The sequence below is a fragment of the Ostrinia nubilalis genome, chromosome 3 (assembly GCF_963855985.1).
Source record: "Ostrinia nubilalis chromosome 3, ilOstNubi1.1, whole genome shotgun sequence".
Classification (NCBI taxonomy): Eukaryota; Metazoa; Arthropoda; class Insecta; order Lepidoptera; family Crambidae; genus Ostrinia; species Ostrinia nubilalis.
The window spans coordinates 12,507,021-12,525,741 of record NC_087090.1 but is presented as its reverse complement, the minus strand read 5'-3'; the positions used below and the strand labels follow the sequence as shown (position 1 = coordinate 12,525,741).

At 34.6% G+C, this 18,721-nt stretch overlaps 2 protein-coding genes across 3 annotated transcripts in view; one reads left to right on the top strand and one right to left on the bottom strand.

Moving 5' to 3' along the window:
• Positions 1–132: 132 nt before the first annotated feature.
• Positions 133–3,456, top strand: LOC135087969 (uncharacterized). Of its 2 annotated transcripts, XM_063982836.1 has the most exons (5): positions 143–496; positions 648–848; positions 1,341–1,487; positions 1,604–1,715; positions 1,804–3,456. In XM_063982836.1, exons 1-5 carry the CDS (start codon positions 344–346, stop codon positions 2,241–2,243), a joined length of 1,053 nt encoding a protein of 350 aa, XP_063838906.1. In that variant the 5' UTR covers positions 143–343; the 3' UTR covers positions 2,244–3,456. The 2 variants fall into 2 exon arrangements, 1 of the variants encoding a protein (XP_063838906.1); XR_010260937.1 differs by having other exon boundaries at positions 133–496; positions 648–852; positions 1,604–3,456.
• Positions 3,136–18,721, bottom strand: part of LOC135087970 (uncharacterized) — a 36,139-nt gene continuing 20,553 nt past the window's right edge. The window contains exons 3-5 of the mRNA XM_063982838.1: positions 4,907–5,086; positions 4,488–4,624; positions 3,136–3,761 (exon numbers count right to left, since the gene is read on the bottom strand). Of these exons, the coding sequence (XP_063838908.1) occupies positions 3,516–3,761; positions 4,488–4,624; positions 4,907–5,086 (563 nt within the window). The 3' untranslated portion in view covers positions 3,136–3,515. The remainder of the gene's footprint in view (positions 3,762–4,487; positions 4,625–4,906; positions 5,087–18,721) is intronic.

Below are 18,721 nucleotides of genomic sequence, written 5' to 3'. Positions count from 1 at the left end.
GTAAAATCATCGACGATGACAATTTTTTACCAATAATAATTATTAAAAAAAGTCAGTACAATAGGCAATTTTAAACTTTCTAAAACTTTTTAAATATACGCGCCATTATTAGTGATGTGTTGTAGCTCAAACATTTTGAGATACATAATCGATACGAGCGATAAATGGAGGAAGCCCACTCACTATTGCAGTAGTCTATGGTCAACTAGTTCTTTCTTCTTTTTCTTTCCCGCGCAAAATTCTGCAACTCTGCAATTTGTTTTTGTAATGACAGCTGATTGTTTTTCATAATTTTAGTCAGGGGTTTTCTGTTGGTTTGTCAATTAAAACTTTTGTTTAAATAATGAATGTGACTGTTACAACATTTATTAATCCGTGGTCCTTTTTCTGCATAAAAGAAGAAGATAAGAAGTCTAATGATTTATTCGAAAATCCAGTTGAAACTCAACATGTGAATGGCAGTCTTACAGGTCTTTCAGATGTTAAAAATGAGGAGGTAACTACGTTATTCTTTTCTGTTAGATGTTTTTTGAAATGTAATAAATATAAACAATTCAATAATTCACTAATGAAATGTACATAATTTGTTTTATATTGATACTTTCAGTTCTAAAGTACCTTACTAAATTATGTTTATTTTTCCAAAGTATATTGCAGTGATGTGGAAGGATAAATGGGTTCGTGGAGTAGTTAAAGTAGATACTCAGTTTCTAATCTGGCTTATTGATTATGGCATTTATATATGGCCCAATGAGAAGACAGTGCATGTGAAACTACCCCCTGAACACATGAATTATCCAACCAAAGTATTTGAAGCCAGCATACATGGAGTTACTCCTATGGATAAAGTAGGTATACAATTACAATATAATATTGCTATTTTGTTTTGTTGTGTAGGTACCTGGTTACCAGGTACGTGATACCATTATGATTATTTTCCAATATTTACTGAAACCTGTTTATCTAATGAATTTATTATCACACAGTAACCAGTTTAACTATTATATTAAAATGTACTTCAATCAACTTCAAATTAATTAGTCAAAGAAATTGAAGTTTCATGTTCTTCAAACTAAATTAAATTAAATGCAAAAACTGCTATCCATCTGGGTTAAGATAATTTGTCATTAAGTTCAGAAAAATAGTAATTTAAGTGGGTATCTGTTTACTTAATTTAATCACACAGTTACAGTTCTGTTTTAGGCCTTATTATGTAATGTAACTATCTAATTTTATGTAATATTCTAATATTATTTTTAGATATGTAATGATTAAAATTGCCAATCATTAAAATTTAATTTCCAATGTTATTATTACCTAATTAAAATAAATATTTTTAGGACCTGACTTACGACTGTGAAATAAAAAATTGTGTTACCAATGAGTGGACTGCTGGGTCAATAGAAAAAGCACGGTCATTGATAACAAGTGCTGATCATGTGTACTTCTTGCCTATTGCTCTCTTGACAACTAAAGACAATGATGTTGTAAGTCGTAGAAACTCATTCATATTTTTAAATATTATTATTTTAAGAAAAATAAAAAACTTTATTTATAATTGTGTTCAATGTGAAAAAAAAGTTTATTCAATTATTGTTTGCAGGTACTGGGGGATTTATATCTAGACTTAAAAGGCAAAGGCATAGTGAACATCATTGATGAGTTGGAATTGTGGCCAGTTTTCTTACAAAAAAATAAGGCTGTGTACATTGAAAGTAATTATCACAATATTTTATTAATACCATGAAGCATGTTGTTGGTGAAAGTATATTATTATATTTTTATTTGTGTAATATTTTACAGACCTTTCCATCAATTACACAAGTCATCGCAAGCATTTGGGTTGTAAATTGAAGCCAGCTTTTGCTGACTCAGATTTGCCCACAATGAGTTTGAATACCACCTATGAGGAATACAGCGACATCTGTGCCGGCGCGCCGCAGTTAGAGACGGTTGAGGAGTGCCACTCTAGTTCGGGAGAGGGCAGCACTGTCCTGGAATATGGAATTGCCAGAGAACCCATGTACACATTGTCGCCCTCTGATATGGAAAAATATTCTCATATGTATATTACTGTTTGTGGCCGGGAGTACAATGTTCTGAATGTGCTCACGAACAAAATGAGAGATCTTAACATGTGTGAGCAATACAAAGACCACGACTTGAAACGTGTAGGGCGGGCTTCTTCAAGACATTCTCTCAAACTTATTAATCAAAACTTCGTACTTGATGATATTCTATAAATTTTTTTTATAATAATAAGGAGTAATGTTGATCATGCATCTGACTTTTTTCTAAATTTAATTATTCTAGATTTATCACCTAGTCTAGGTCTAGTTAAAAACAAGTTTTGTAATCAATATTACAATGTTTGTACTTATTACTTAATAAGCCTAACTAATTGTATTAATTAATATCACTTTCCTTAACTAGCCACATGACTGATATTTGTTCTAACTAGGCAAGTTCCTATTTTTGTTTTTGACTTCATAGAATAATATTTTTGTGTTGTTTTTGTTATAAGGAAGCCATCATTTTTATGTTTATGTTAAGTTTGCACGACTATTTTTTATTTTGTGTGTTTAGCTTTATAATGAAAGGAGGCACTTATGCCAAATCTTTGCCTGACTAGTATTTAAGTAGGTACTTTCTTTATGTAATCTTTAAGATACTTAAAACGAGTGATATTATAATTGTTATAATACCTACCATATAATAGGTATGTAGAACAGTATATTTATGCTCTCTAGCCTTTTTGCAAAGTTAGTAAAGTTTAGATACCATTACAGCTTTTGTGTGCTATAAAAATTCTCCTTAGCATCAAGGACTAATTAAAATAAAAATGTATACCCCACCATCGATATCAAATATCATAATATAATCCCAGTTACTTTTGAAACATATTATTAAGCTGATTTTGTGCCTAACGTGCCTCGGTAAAAAAATATTTACACTGTATCATGTCAACTTGTGATTTTCTCTAATTAATAACATACGAATTTATGCTTAGATTTCGTATCAGTAGATTCTACATAAAACAAAGAAATTGTGTTGTGATTTAAAATGTAGATTATACATAGGTGCCATTAAAATATTATCGTTTTACTAGTTTTGAGAGTAATAAAACATAGTTGATGATTTTTATTGTTTTTAATTTTATTATTTTATATACAAGTAGAAATTCTTCCCTTAGGTAAATAAACCTAATTAAGTTACATATTAAGTCTTAAATAACTATTCTGTACACTCTGTTGTACGACGGAATAAAGGCAGTGTTGATGGAAGGCTATCCCAAAAGCGAGTTTATGGCAAATTTTTGTGATGTATACCGACGAATAAATACTGTGTTGGAGTGTGATGAGGGTATGCTTATTGCAGAAGTAGATATCTAATTTGTACCTTATTTTATCTATGAGGAGAAATTAAAAGTCTACTACATCATAATGATATCGGATACTGAACTCAATGGTAATGTAAATGAGACCCTGATTGGAGTGGCTACTACGCTAGTTGGATCACAGACGGAGACCGGGGTTGGTACTGGCGACGTAGTTGAGGAGTTCCTCGGAGTCCTCGCAGACGACCGGCTTCTCGTGATAGCAGGCGACGTCGTGCCAGGCGATGCCGTCGTTGTAGACGTTGTTTAGGACGCTCATACAGGACTCTGTGGTTCCGTTGATGTCGAATTCAGCGTTGTCAGGCTGACGTTGCTTCTTGTGGCCGGTCTGCGACCATGGGTTGTAGCCCCAGCCGTTGGGGATCTGGGAAACAAAAAACAGTTAATTTTGATTCTATCATCTCGTATGTGGGTAAGTGATTTTTTTCCAACTTATAATAATCGAACCCATTTTCTCTAAGTTGAGAGACCCCAACTCTTAACTTAGAGGTCCTTTCAATAGCAGGAACTTATAAAACTTTATTTTCAATGTAGGTAATGTAAAATACTACATCACGTGGTTGTGTTTCACAAAGTTATGATTCGGAAAAGTAAGTTGGTACGTGCCGGAAACGGCAAATTTTCCCTTTTGCTGTGGCTTTCGCCGCCTCACTGTGTGTGCCTTACGAAGTTATGAGTTGTTTACTTCTCTCCACAATAGTCTCTAGCAAACTCCGTACCTACCAATTATCTTGTAATATTTCATTATGATAATTATTTTTGTGTAGAAGGAGTAAACTTTAATGTTTTGCAACTACTTTATTAGCGTTGAAATACTGATCCTCAACTCTCAAAATATCTTAACACTTGCCCTGACAGTAACCCAGACACATTAGAAGTTTAATTGTTATGAATATGCTATAGCAGTCCACTGTCCATGAAAGTGTTAACCGTTGGGATTTGGGGAGGTCTACTTGCAGGATCCGATCAGTACCTAAGTTTCAGTCTAAATCCCAAAAACCCATAACCTTAACATACACCCACATACATGCGCAATATAGGTACTTAATCTCAAATAAGAAATATGTAGTAGGAAGGTATTTGAACATACCTGGTTGGTGGGCGGCATCTTTTCCCTGTTGGCGGACCAGAACCATCCGAAGACGTTCTTGGGCTCCAGGTCCTTGCGGGATTCGCAGCCCTTGAAGTCGCAGAGACGGCCTGACGTCCAGATGTACGGCACATCATCTGGAATTAACAACAGTTATTATGTAACACTTTTATAGAAACAAATTAAAAACCTGTTTAGCATTGATCTATTCTTATTTACAAACAATTTTAGACAATATTCAAAATACCTACTAGGTACCAGAGTTCCAGAGTCTATTACTTATTTTTTAAAATGGGTTGCATTTTGTAATCAATAATACTCTCGCATATATTTTCCGCATGCCTACAATGTTTCTCAAAGACCTAGTATAAACTTTAAAATTTTCCTTAATAACGTAATGACTTTAAAACTAAACTCACTTTGCTGGATAAGCTTGAAGATTAGATTATTTTCCTCCTGCGTCTCCATAGAGACGAGGTCCATGCAGTACTCGCGGCAGATGTTACGGCCGTCTAGCCAGTCCACCTTCCTGTTGGCTAGCTCGGGAACATGGCCGCTGTAGAAGTAGTTGTGTCCTCGGTAGAAGAACTCCTTTGGTCCTGAAAACAAAATTTTGGGGTCAGCCAGTATCTTTGATTGTTATATTATGATTATGAATAGCTTTTTTTTTTATAAAAGCACATAAGATGTTGGTACAAGTAGCATAGATAGTGCTTTTTATAGTTCTGTCTGATCGGGGTTGTATTCCAGAATACCATCAGAATAGATAAAGTTAAGCTTGAATAGGTCATAATTAAAACTTATGTAAGCTTAAGACTGTTAAAACTTATGTAAGCGTAATACTAAATTTTCAGCGTTTCTATCTATACATGCATATAAAGCTTTCAAAGCTTAATTAACGAAATAAATCAGGAGCTTTTCGTTTTGGGCATCACAAATAGAGACTGAAGTAAGCAGCTTCAGATTTAAAGTACCAACGTAATTTAAATACTTCAGAAGCACAAAATAAATGCACAATGACTATGCTGTATTATTGTTTTCAAATTTATTCTATTATGAGGTAACGAGGGTCTTAGCCGTGTACTCATAGCATAAATATTGGTAAATGATTTACACCGACGTGTGGTCACGGTGAGCCAACGCTAATAGACAAGTGTCGTCCCCGCGCGCAGGTCGTGTACCCACGGATTGATCTGCCACGGTCGTGACATTGGGCTCCTCCGAACACCCCGATAATTGTGATGTCGCAATCGCTATGTTACATAACGACCGATCGCTATGATGCGACCTAAGCGACCTTTGCTTGCGAATAGGGACGCCAGATTTAGGTAGCCGTGACCGAACTCTACTTCGGTTTTTAAGGAAAATTCTATAACATATTCGTAAGTTGCTATAGATCCTCTGGAGCTTAAGTTTATGTACAGTCTCGATTAATACTATATTAATATATGTAAATTTAAATAACACAATAAACTCCTCAAACTGTTATTATGTAAGAAGGACGTAAGTTTCTGTTGTCGGTTTGTTTCTCAAATGAATGGTGTACCTATCCACTTACTTGCAGCTTCATGTTAATGTTTTTTTTAACATGACCAATTGACCATGATGTATTTGAAATGCATATACATTGAAGAGACCTAATCAGATATAAATTACCTTAATTAAAACCGAATAAAATAAAACCCGACCAGATTCCGTTAACGACTGGACGTCCTCGTATTTTTATCTAATAGCAGATGTCAAATGGTTGGTTTGTCTTTTTATAGACTTGCAGCTTTTAATGTTCTTTACGTTCTTTAATCCATAATAGCCTCGGAGATGTCCAGTTAATGATGCTAAACGCAGATTTGTTTGTCGGACATTTGTTAAATGTTATTACCTACTACAAGAGTAACTAATTTTGTAATCATCATTTATGTTTGTTATTTAATATAACGATATTTGTTAACCTGCTAAATGAGGCTGGTTTAATAAAAACGTAACTTATTTTAGCATAACATGAGGTGCTTTCTGTGCTTATTTTACTGTTTATTATTTACTACCGGTATTAAATAATACTTTGGGTTTCATAATTGAGAGCTATGGGCGCTACGTTCATGAATTACATACTAAACAAAATTGAAAAAAATTTACGGATTTGTATTACAGATAAGTTTTTCATACGTTAGATTAAAATTAATCTAGGAGGCCCTGTTGCCGACTTGGCAGGTTCATTTTTCGCGAATTGGGAATAAGTGCCAACTGGGCCAAGGAATGCCTATCCGTTGCGCATTTTTGCCATTAAATATTTTGGCGCTTGTAGATCCCATTGATTTAAGAGAGAAACACTTTTTATTGTGTGATTAGCCCAGTTCCGAACAGCGTCGTATTCTCGTATTAGCTTTTATATCATGATTTTTCAAAAAGTATGTAAGTATAGCTAGAAAACCAAACGTACAATATACGTTTTTAAGTGTGCAAGTTCTTTCATTCTAGCGTGAGGTGTCACGTAGAGCCAATCAGGTCAAGGAGGCGATGCGCTTTTCATATTAATCAACAATCGTACGCATTGTCGTATTGATGACCCACGCGTGTTCTTGTGTTAAAACGTTGGACGGCTGTCTTATCAATGTTGGCGATGCGACGTTGGCGCATAAGCACAACAGATGCGCCAGTCACGTTGCCAACTGCCAACTGGGCTAAGGATCGCTGTACGTTGCGCTTTATTAATTAACCATTGGGCTGATAGACCTAGGTGACCTAGAGTATTGTCATTAAATAAACTTTCAATCAGACGGTTAAGTGGATTCAAACTCTTCAACGATTGTGGTGATGTCATGTGACTAGGTAAATGTTTACCTTTAAACGTCTGGCAACTGAACAAAATTATCAGTTGGGTAAATAAAATCTAGGTAGTAAATATGTCAGTAATGTGACCAAATTTCAAGGGATAAGAAAACAAATAAACACAGTAGGTAAGATAGAAATTTATAGCTGAATACAAGAACAATCGAACACATTTTGCAATACCGTTTTGAATAGGCACTAAAATCAATAGAATCATGCCGGAGAAATGTCGTTTTGTGGCATTTATTCAGGTTAAGGATTTATTTCATAAATTGGAAATGAAAACTTTAATAAATATCTTAACTATATGAAACCTAGAAAAACTAAAAAGCATCAGAACTTGATAAGTTTTTAATGCTTAGCAACTCTCTCAGAATTACACTTTGGACATGGCTATTTTTGTATTGTTATTTTTATGCAAACGTTTTCTACACCACTACGATACGATGCATGTATTCCTCGTATTGATTTAAGTTTTTTGTTTCATGCAAACAACTACGGACAGTTCATTGAAGCTCACGAGAATTTGGGTTTTTGCAGTCGTAGGAATAATTACAGACAATTGCACAAATATAGTAATGAGCCATGATTGCGCCGTTACTTAGTTAATGTTCGCACGCCTCGGACAATCATCTGAGACCTTGCTGTTGACAGACAAACGGATGTGCGATTGTTTCAAGCTGCAAATGAAGCTGCGAATTTTGACGCACATTTTGCGCAACTGAGGTGCGCGCGAAAGAGCGATGTTTAGCGAGCTTTATTGGTTTAGTGCGCGTTATATTCGCGCGCAAAGGGTTCCGTAAATTTTCACCATCAAAACCTACCGAGGAGCCAACTAAATAAAAGTCAGTTTTAACAGTCAGTTCAAATTTTTAGCTTCAGCGGTGTTTTTTCGGTTGTACTACGAACTTAGAAAAAATATCTTTAAGCTCTTTCATTCAATAGTAGCTATCAAGCGATGGCCTTACCTACTATAAACATCAAGTGCGGTACGGTTTGAATTGATAATTTTTGAATCCCACTAAATATTTACTCATATTTGTTAAGTCTGCCACTTTACGATTATAGCGTCTTTATACTTCGATCCGCTAAATTAATTGCAATTTGCACACAACAATAAACCGCTTAGGGCTACGTATTCCGCCACACACTCCTATCAATAGATCCAGCATAGCCAATCATATTAAAACTAGATAAAACAAGCATCGGCTTGCAATGTCGAAAGGCACGGTTAATTTGGATGAAGGCTGTATTGCAAAACTCAGGTCTTGTGATATTATTGTGACTAATTTATGAACGATCGTGTACACTGCGAACGTGATAGATGACAGAAAATCGTTAAATGATGACTCCGCAACGACATCATAGCTATTTCTGATGGGTATCACCATGTTTTTATCAGAGGATCTAATATTTAGCATAAGCTTTTCAAAATAGCGCCTGTCTTTGACTTTTTGATACGATAGATATTACGACATAGAGCTTATACAAACTTTTAATATCTGCGCTAGTAAGTAGAAGAATCCTTCATTAATTATCTGCGCTAGTATAGTATCAACCAGTAACATGACAGTTAAAGTAACATTTAGTGTCAAATCGCGATCACTTCGTTTATCCCCAAATTACATTACAAAAGTACAGTATGAAGCTTTATTAAAATGAACTTTTCAATGTATAAGTAGGCATCGGTTTTATGTTTCACGACTAGCAATATCACTAGGATGAGGATGCTTTTAGCGTGTCTTCTCTATACGACTTGACTGTATAGTAAACCCTTTACTAAGTATATTTACAGTTGCTACGGTAAGCCCTCTTGCACGCTTCGAGAGCTTTGAGTGTCGAAAGCTTTCAATAGCTATTGTCCAATGAACAACCTTTATTAATACCAACAAATATGTTACGAAAACCCATCAATAATATCTCTTGAAGGCTACATTTGCTATTATAAGCACATAATCACTCTATTAGCTACTTTTATTGCAATGTTTTAGACTTAATAACACCTATTTGCATCACGTATTTCGTATTAATGCATTCAAAATTATGAAATGCATTCTCGATCTCTTATTGTTGGATTATCATAATTTGTTTTGAATCGTGGTTACTTTAATTTTAGAGGTTAACACTTGAATGGATGTGCTTTGCTTTTTTTAGATCATCAGCAAGGTTATGTACGAATACAGTATTTAAAAGAAGCATTTATGATAACTAAATGTGGATTGTAATAAATCGAAAAAAGATCTTATCACATAAATTATTACGGTAAAAATAGGCTTTGTCGCTTTCCTACAAATATCCTTTCACAAAGAAAGCTCTAAGTTCTAGTAATTTATTTTGCTCGATAAGTTTTCCAACTTCCATGAAAAATATTAATATCGGGAGCCATGTGTTGTTCCACAAGCATTGCCGCTTATTACAAGTATAATGCAGTGTGACGATGAGCGCAGGCGGCCCTGAGCCAAAACAGACTCAGCATTATCTTAAAATTATTAATTCCACTTAATGATTGCCATTATGCGTACAGGAGCCGCACAGTAAAGATGTCTCCTGTCAAGGCGCTCGCTTGAAGGTGAATCGCGTTCAAACGCTGAATAATGATTACAAATTTATCTCCCATAACCACTTAGCCCAATCGTTTTGATGCATTTTGTCATGTTGATAACATAAATAACTATGGATTAAACAAAAGACGCAATTTTTACAGTTGAGTAGACAAAGCAGTGTAGAGTAAAAATAAAATTGGACCTGAAATGAACCTAGAGAGAGACGTTAGACCTTGATCACAAAATCGAAACTATCCTTAATTTTACAATGCCTAGATATCGTAACTACATTTGTGTTTTTTAATAAAACTAGGTTTTAAAATTTAAATATTTTACACGTCGATTTCAAAAACTTAATGTTATTTACTTTCTCGGAAAGAGTATGCACTTAGTGTCAGTCCCATTAAGCCTTGTTAGGCGGTTGTGGTGGCTCATTATGTCTGACACTGGGGTTGTGACATCAAATATCACTAGTACAACACACGTAATACTTAAGAATGCTAAATCTATCTAGGCATAAGTTACCTAGTAATATTTTAGAATTTATTAACAATTTAATGATCTAAACCACGAAGTTCTAAAGGATTTAACCATTGATTCTACCTTGTTTATTGAACTGTATTTGAATAAAACAATTAGGCAAACAGGAGCTACTAACAAATTGTACTTAGCATACATTGAGTAAGACATAATGTTGGTATTGAGTGCTGGGAATGACTCACGTGATGTAATTATGCAAAGTAGGTAAAGTTACTGTAGAAATGAAGCTGAGAAATACGTTAAGTAACATATTCGTATACATACGTTACATCTGGGTCATATTTACCATAAAAGACGCAAACAAAGCACCTATTAACTGAATGTAGAGCAGACAAAACAATGCGCTCAAAATTACTAAACTCAACGACTGATAACGAAAATAAAAGTTCTTTAAACAGACTTATTTAGCCAAAACGCAACTCTCCCTGATTTTGCATGTCAAGGGGAACTTGATGCCACCAGTTTGTAAATTCAATTGACTAAGTTATAAAAGTTATTGGGTGCAATAAATAGAAAACTCGGTTATTATGGCTAAAAATGTTGTAAATAAGTTGTGTCCTAGTCCTAGAATTTATTGTTTAATGGTGTCAGCTATCAAAAAAATTAAGTACCTACTCATAAAATTTTGTTATCCTATTACGACTTATTAATATTTCTATGTTATCTCTTGTTATTCGTTAATCGACAGTGCTAAAACAATTTGTCATCGTAGAGCTTTAATCCTATTCGTAAGTGCCTGGCCTAAATGGAATAAAGATTTTTCATTTTCATTGAAAACTGAATAAGTAGGTATGGTAAGATGATATTATGTATGTATTTCGTGGGAAATGTTTTTATAGTTTTTGTCAATAGTTATTCAATCAATTAGGTTCAAAGTCAAAGTCAAAGTCAAAATTTCTTTATTTGTTTAGACTAATAAATAGTTCTTACAAATCGTCATATGCTCTTAAGGAGCCTCTACATGTCTCATAATCTTTTTACCCTACCAGCGCTTCGAGACCAACATTTGGCAAGTGCTGAGAAGAAGCGCCGCAACAAACTCAGTCACCACTGTCTGCCGGTTAATATAAATAAATAGAAATAGTAGTAGTAGGTACATTCGATTCAGGAGCAGTTCACTGAATTTACCATGCATTCTTGTATGGTGTATCATAAGAATGGGTATACAAGATTGCGTGGTATATTAAACAAGGTAGTGACGTGCTAATATCTAGACTTACATATTAAGGTACTAGTAGAAATGACTCGCATACATAAATTTGAATAACTTGGATTGACCAGTCCCCGAAAGCAGCGCCTGTTCACAGACATGACGAGTGAACCAGCCATCGCTTCACTCGACCATATTAGAGGGAATGTAACGACCCGCCTCACTACGCCACCACCCCAGAGACATTTTAGTGAGAATGACAATGCCAAGTTATCTCTTTAAAAAAAAAACTAATAATAAAGCTAAGTAACAGTCCAGATTGAGAAGCATGACACTATAACATTTGAGAAATTATTATTAGTTTATACAATATTACTTTTCATTTTAATTCTTTTTAGTGCGAGCATGAGAGGACCATAATCCTACTCCCAGGATGACTTATCATTAAGAAAATCTCGAGTTGTATAATAGGCTTTTTTAAGCATGTGATCTTTAACTATACCTTTAAATTTATTAGGGGAATTATAAAACGAGCGACTAAAAAAAAACTTTGCGACTGATGATGGCATACTGTTTTAATACCTTGAGCGGTATGAATTTGAGTAAGCGAAAAATTTACCAAACTAACGACGAATATTGATCAATAATAAAATCCAGAACGAGCTTACAAAATGTGTGTTTTGATTATTACATTTCAGACATAAAAATACTATCCGGGCGACTAAATTACTAAGTGAGCGACTAGAAATACAGAGAGGGCAACTTTAATATGAAGATACATTAGATTTTTCTAATTGAGGTTTTACTGAACAAACTACAAAAAAGTTAATTCTAAGCAGTTTTGTGAGCTGCTTTATTAATGATTATTGGTTACTGATATTATATTTGAGGTCTCATGTTTTTTATTTTGATACGCTTTATTAATGAAAACTACAGATTGTTACAGCGCGCGAATTCGAATGGGGGCGGGGCGACTGTCCCGAATTTTTAACAAAATATGTATGCTAACACGTTTTGGGTCTAGCAATTCGGCTCAAACTAACAACACCGCCACTGGAAGCAAAACTTATCAGTTGGAAAACCTATTGGACAAAAAAGAAAACGAGGCCGGCCCGCTAAGTCCAAGCCAGCACTTATCATACAGTGACGATGAGTAGGTAGAGCTCCTCAATCCTCATAGGTACCAATCAATGAACCTTATTAATAAGCAGTGTTGCCAGTCGGGTCTTCTCAGAAATTACCAGAAATATAGCGGAGTGTGTAAGGTTGTTCATGGATGGAAAATGAATACAATCAATTTATTGATCATCGATCGTTTACCTAAATTTCAAATTTTGACCATTCCATGAAGACCCTAAAAGTGACCGGGGTCGTATAAAAACGTTTCATGGATTTGCGTTTTATTATCGAAAAATAATCGCTAAAACTATTTTTTTAACAAATAATAAATCAAATTCATGTTTAAATGCAGTTTATGACATTATTTTAAATTGTCACTATTAATATTTTTTACTGAATAACCTGTAAAATTCCACAATTTCTGAAAAATCACCTAAAAGTAACCTTTTCATTAGTGTAACCTAAAAGTAACCAATGCAGTTCAAAAGTAACCTAAAAGGCAACACTGGCAACACCTAACCTTCTGGCAACACTGTTAATAAGATTACTTTTTTTTGGGTTGACAGAAGCAACTTATTTTATTTTGTTTTTTTTTTGTTGATTCGATTCAAGAAAATACAAATTTATTTCATTTTTCGTGATACATTGTTTCATTTGATTACCTACCCTTAAATTTTAATGATTTATTTTTTTCGCTACTAGAATAGTGTTCCGTGAAATATTTATTTCATAAGATCATTTTTTATTTAAATGTGGGCTTATAATACGCTGCTTATAATAGTATTTTTCTATGTAGTTTTTGCATTCGAAACACTTCATTAAAGTTAAAAATACCGTTCAGTATAAAAAAAGCATTTGCCGAATATTGAAAAAAATAAAGGACCGAACGTTGACACTCAATCAAATATTACGTCGCTCAAATATTATGAAGCTTCTCATTTTGTATTTTAAGGAACTCAATTTTTTTTTTGTAAGTTGCTGTTCTTTTGATTTTTCGTCACTCGCACTCAGTCGCTCACTTAGTAATTCTTTAGCCCACATTAATTATTTTTGACACTTACAACATAAATTTACAGTCACTCGTTTAAATACTACCCAATTTATTATACGGTAGCTCTTTATATTTATCAGGGACTTTGTTATAAAAATGGATACCTTGTCCCATAAAAGTGGCAAACACTTTATTAAGTCTAAAAGCGGGTATAGCCAATTTATTTTTATTTCTAGTGTTAATTTGGTGAATATCACTTTTCTTTTTGAATTCGTTAATATTTTGTTGAATAAATAGAATACAGTTTAAGATGTATTGTGAAGCGGCCGTGAGAATGCCAATTTCTTTAAACAATTCTCTAAGGGACGCTCTTGCTTTCATTTTATACAAGTATCTTATCGCACGTTTTTGCAAAATAAATATTGTTTCAAAATCTGCAGCTTTGCCCCATAGCATGATTCCATATGACATTAGGCTATGAAAGTAGCTAAAGTAGACTAAGCGAGCTGTTGAAACATCGGTTAATGACCGTATCCTTTTTATTGCAAAAGCCGCTGAGCTGAGCCTTCCCGCCAGAGTTTCTATATGGGGGCCCCACTGGAGTTTTGAATCCAGGGTAATTCCCAGAAATACAGTAGAGTCTACCAGATCGATTGCATTATTATTAAGTTCTATTTGGGTATTAACTGTTTTTACGTTAGGCAAAGAGAATTTTATACATTTTGTTTTCTTTGCATTGAGTTGTAAATTATTTGTAGTGAACCAACTTAAAACTCTTGTTAGTGCATTATTTACATCGTCAAAGTTATTTTTACTTCTATCAATATTAAAAATCAAAGATGTGTCATCAGCAAATAACACGATTTCGCAAGAGTCCTTAACAAAATATGGTAGATCATTAATGTATATAAGAAACAAGAATGGACCCAGAATGGACCCCTGCGGAACTCCCATTTTCACAGGTGACCCAGAAGACAAAACACCATTTATGTCAACTTTTTGAACTCTAAAGTTTAAATAGGATTGTATTAAATCCAAAGCCGAGTCCTTCACCCCATAATAGTGCAGTTTGCGAATTAGCGTTTGATGTTCTACGCAGTCAAAAGCTTTTGAGAGATCACAGAAGACCCCTAGTGCATTTTGAGAATTCTCCCAAGCCTCGAAGATATGTTTAAGTAGTGCAACCCCGGCATCGGTAGTGGAACGACCCTTGGTAAAACCATATTGTTCACTATGAAATAGTTTATTAGAGCCAAAGTGAATCATAAGTTGCTCCTGTATGATTTTTTCAAAAAAAATCATATCAACATTTTTCTGTTCTTTGTGTATACCTAAAATAAATGTAATACCTACATTGATGTAACGTTATTCTCAACATTTATGTAACGTAATTAGACGTTATAGTATTATGTTTATATTGAGGTCTAATTAATTACAATGGAGAGAAAAGTGATTATTTAATATAGTTAAATTTTTTTTTTCATAAGGTCTTACCGAAAATACTCTTGACTCTATTTATGAAATCCCTGTAAAGAAACGGTCGGTCGATTTACCATTCAATCTTATCAAATCTTGTTTCCGTTTTCCTACCATTGTAATAATGACAATACCTAAATGATATAACACCGCCGTTAATTGTTATGAGTTGTTATTCTCTTGGTACCTGACTTCGTGGCGTGCTATACCTGCCACACCAGTCAAGTGTGTTATGTTATATTCGTGAGTATAGGGATCCGTATAGTTTTGAGATTATCATGTAAAGTCCTATTATTTGGTACACAACAATATGGTTCTTTTTAGATTGCTGATTAAATTATAATTAACTACGTATGATTTCTTAGGCTGCACCAACTAATTATAACTATATTTATTTATTTAATATAATACTCGTACTCGTTTGGACACTAAAAAAACTTTCCACGTATCTATCTATCCAGTGCCGTATTATCCATAAGGCACTTTAGGCCAGTGCCTAGGGGCCCACTATGACCAGGGGCCCAGCAGTCCCGATTAAAAAATGAAAAAAAAAAACATAATAATGTTAAAGATTATTTTTATGCAAAAAATCTCAAACCACCTCCAAACTTCGCCTTATTTTGGTTTACACATTCAGTCGTTATATTTCGATATTGTGGAACTTACCTAATTCATTTTCGTAACGTTTAGGCCAGTAGAATTAGATTTTAAATCGGAAATAATTCCTACAAAAGATTTTATTGTTTTAATGGCTTCATTTGTTGCCCATTAATACTATCCTTGGTTTTCGACGGCAGAGTTATGCTTAAGTGGTGGGGCCCCCCGAAATCGCCATTTTTGCGGTTTTACTGTTATACCGCGTAAAGGACTTATTGCATCGAAAGCTGATCTTTATGACGGTTGAAGGACATTCAATGCTGCATTGAATAAGACCAAATTCATATGTTTTGGACAAACCGTTCTTGTGCTTATCTTCGACAAAGTAGAAAATATACGTATAATTAATTAATGACGCTCTCTACGTCCAATGGCTCGTCACCCGCAGGGTCCCAAACCTTGAAAAGGGCCGCCTTAACCAGCGTATCCCTGTCAAGCCTCACGAGTTGGATTTACCTATACTTGTTCCTCCTTCTTCAATCTTCATCCTTAACTACGGTTGCTGCACCCCTTATCTGTACTCTCATGAACGACTCTGTGTTATCTACTATTATGGCTGCCCCTCTTCCTTGTACCCTACTGCACGACTGCGTTGCCTAGCCGTACGCCTGGTCCAAGGTTCGACGCCACAAAACAGTGGCGGATTTACAGTTTTGCCGCCCGTAGGCTAGGGTGGGGTTGGATCTTTATTTAACTTTTATCTTCTGAAATCGAGTAAGCGTCATCTGAAATCTGCCGCCCCTAGGCCGCGGCCTATACGGCCGCGGACAGATCCAGGACTGCCACAAAATAAACTTCGTACGCGTGAAAATAGTTTGAATACTATTTCCCGTGCTTGCAACATTTTTCTTTACTGCTTTGTCCCTATTAGTCGTAGCGTGATCGTTACAGGGTGGAGTTTTGTAATGCCACCTGGAAGGAAAGTACTCTTAATACCTACTGTAGATAGAAAATTTTACTCAAAGAAAACATTCCTTTATTTTTAAAATTAAAGAGAACTGCATTTAAAGATTTCCGATCAGTTTTTGGAAATTCACCACGCATACAATTTTCTGTAAATAATTAAAATAATTTAAGATTTCATGGTTTTCCTTTAATTTAATTTGTTAAGTTTGTTAAAGAGATTTCATCCTTATACTTAACCTTAACGATCGATGCAATAAAAATACAGGGTGTAATTTCAGCAAGCAAATTGGAAATCTTTGAATGCAGTTCTATTTCTTTTCAAAAATAAAGGAATGTTTTCTTTGTGTAAAATTTTCTATCTACAGTATTAAGAGTACTTAGCCTTCCTCAATTTACGAGGTATCCCACATAAAAATAATTATTTAAATCAAACCAGTAGTTTCTGTGATTAGCGAGTTCAAACAAACTCTTCACTCTTCAGCGTTTTAATATGAACCTGTTGTTGTTGATTTTTGGAGTCGAACCATGGACCAGCTGTAAGACTTGGCAACGCAGTCGTGCAGTAGGGTTTTTTAGTCGTTTAAGAGAGTGCAAGGAAGAGGTGCAGCAACCGTAGTAATGGAACGGCTGGGATGAATAAGGATAGACGAATCCAATTCGCGAGGCTTAACAGGAATATGCTGGTTAAGGTGGCCCTTTTTAAGGCTTTGGAGATTGCGGGTGACGAGCCATTGGACGTAGAGAGCGTCATTAATTAATTATACGTATATTTTCTACTTTGTCGAAGATAAGCACAAGAACGGTTTGTCCAAAACATATGAATTTGGTCTTATTCAATGCAGCATTGAATGTCCTTCAACCGTCATAAAGATCAGCTTTCGATGCAATAAGTCCTTTACGCGGTATAACAGTAAAACCGCAAAAATGGCCCTTTCATGAAGCCATTAGAACAATAAAACCTTTTGTAGGAATTATTTCCGATTTGATCGATTTTCATGTCTTATTCTACATGCCTAGTTGACATTCCTGCTTAAGTTTACATGACTAATTACGTACATTTTTATTTTTAATGTTTATGTTAGTTTTTTTTAAATATGCAAGATTTTCCTGTTCTTTGTTTCATTTTTAAATGACTCCGATACTTCGTCCTGTAGATTGTGGCAAAAGTCTTTTCACTTGAAGGAAGGCGTATACCTTTTCAATGTGATGACTGAAGTCTGTTGTTGATGATGATAATGACCTTCATTCTATTTCGTAATGTAGACAGTAAAAATTTCCAAATGGCGTTTTTGTGGTATGAAAGAGGGGGGGGGCCCGAAACGAGCTGTGCCTAGGGGCCCCGAGATGGTTAATCCGGCCCTGTATCTATCGTAGTAAAATTAAATGTCTTATCACAAGTAGACTATGAATATTTCATGAATTCATTCATAGTCTTCTTATGAATAATTTCTGTTTTATGGTAGTCAAGTCACTCACTATTCGGTCACCCTTTATGCTAAGTACTTGTTTACCATTACAAAATAATCTGATCCAAATCTGCTGGCACGAGTAACTCGAAAGTTTAAAGTTAACCGGTTATCATAAACTTAAACTAGGTGGACTCATTCATTCCATCTCGGTTTCGTTTACATTTACATAATATTCTCAGGCATTTCTTACGGAATTATTTTAGAGTGGATCTGGTATAGACAATGTAATATTCCAAACAATAAGCAAGTCAGTTATAAATTAATCAGTATGTCATTGTATGAGTAGTGGTTATGTGATACGAAAATTAATTGCCGACAAACTGCTAAGCAGTTTGGGAATAACTAAAAATAGATGGTGGAGTTCTAAACTTGGATGTACAATTTATAGTATGTAACCTTTTTTTCTATAAAACCCTGGTTTTCCTAAATAAATAATTTTAAAAAATATAAGGGAGACAATAATTAGCTGGAATAGTTTTCAAAAGGAGACTCATTGACACTACTAACTTGAAAAAAAAGTATGATTATTTTCCCAGGATGTAGAGTCAGATACTTTC

Coding starts and splice junctions, on each gene's coding strand:
- LOC135087969 (XM_063982836.1), top strand. CDS start 344: ATGAATGTGACTGTTACAACATTTATTAATCCGTGGTCCTTTTTCTGC. Junction 497..647: donor CAGATGTTAAAAATGAGGAG/GTAACTACGTTA, acceptor ATTTTTCCAAAG/TATATTGCAGTGATGTGGAA. Junction 1,716..1,803: donor TAAGGCTGTGTACATTGAAA/GTAATTATCACA, acceptor AATATTTTACAG/ACCTTTCCATCAATTACACA.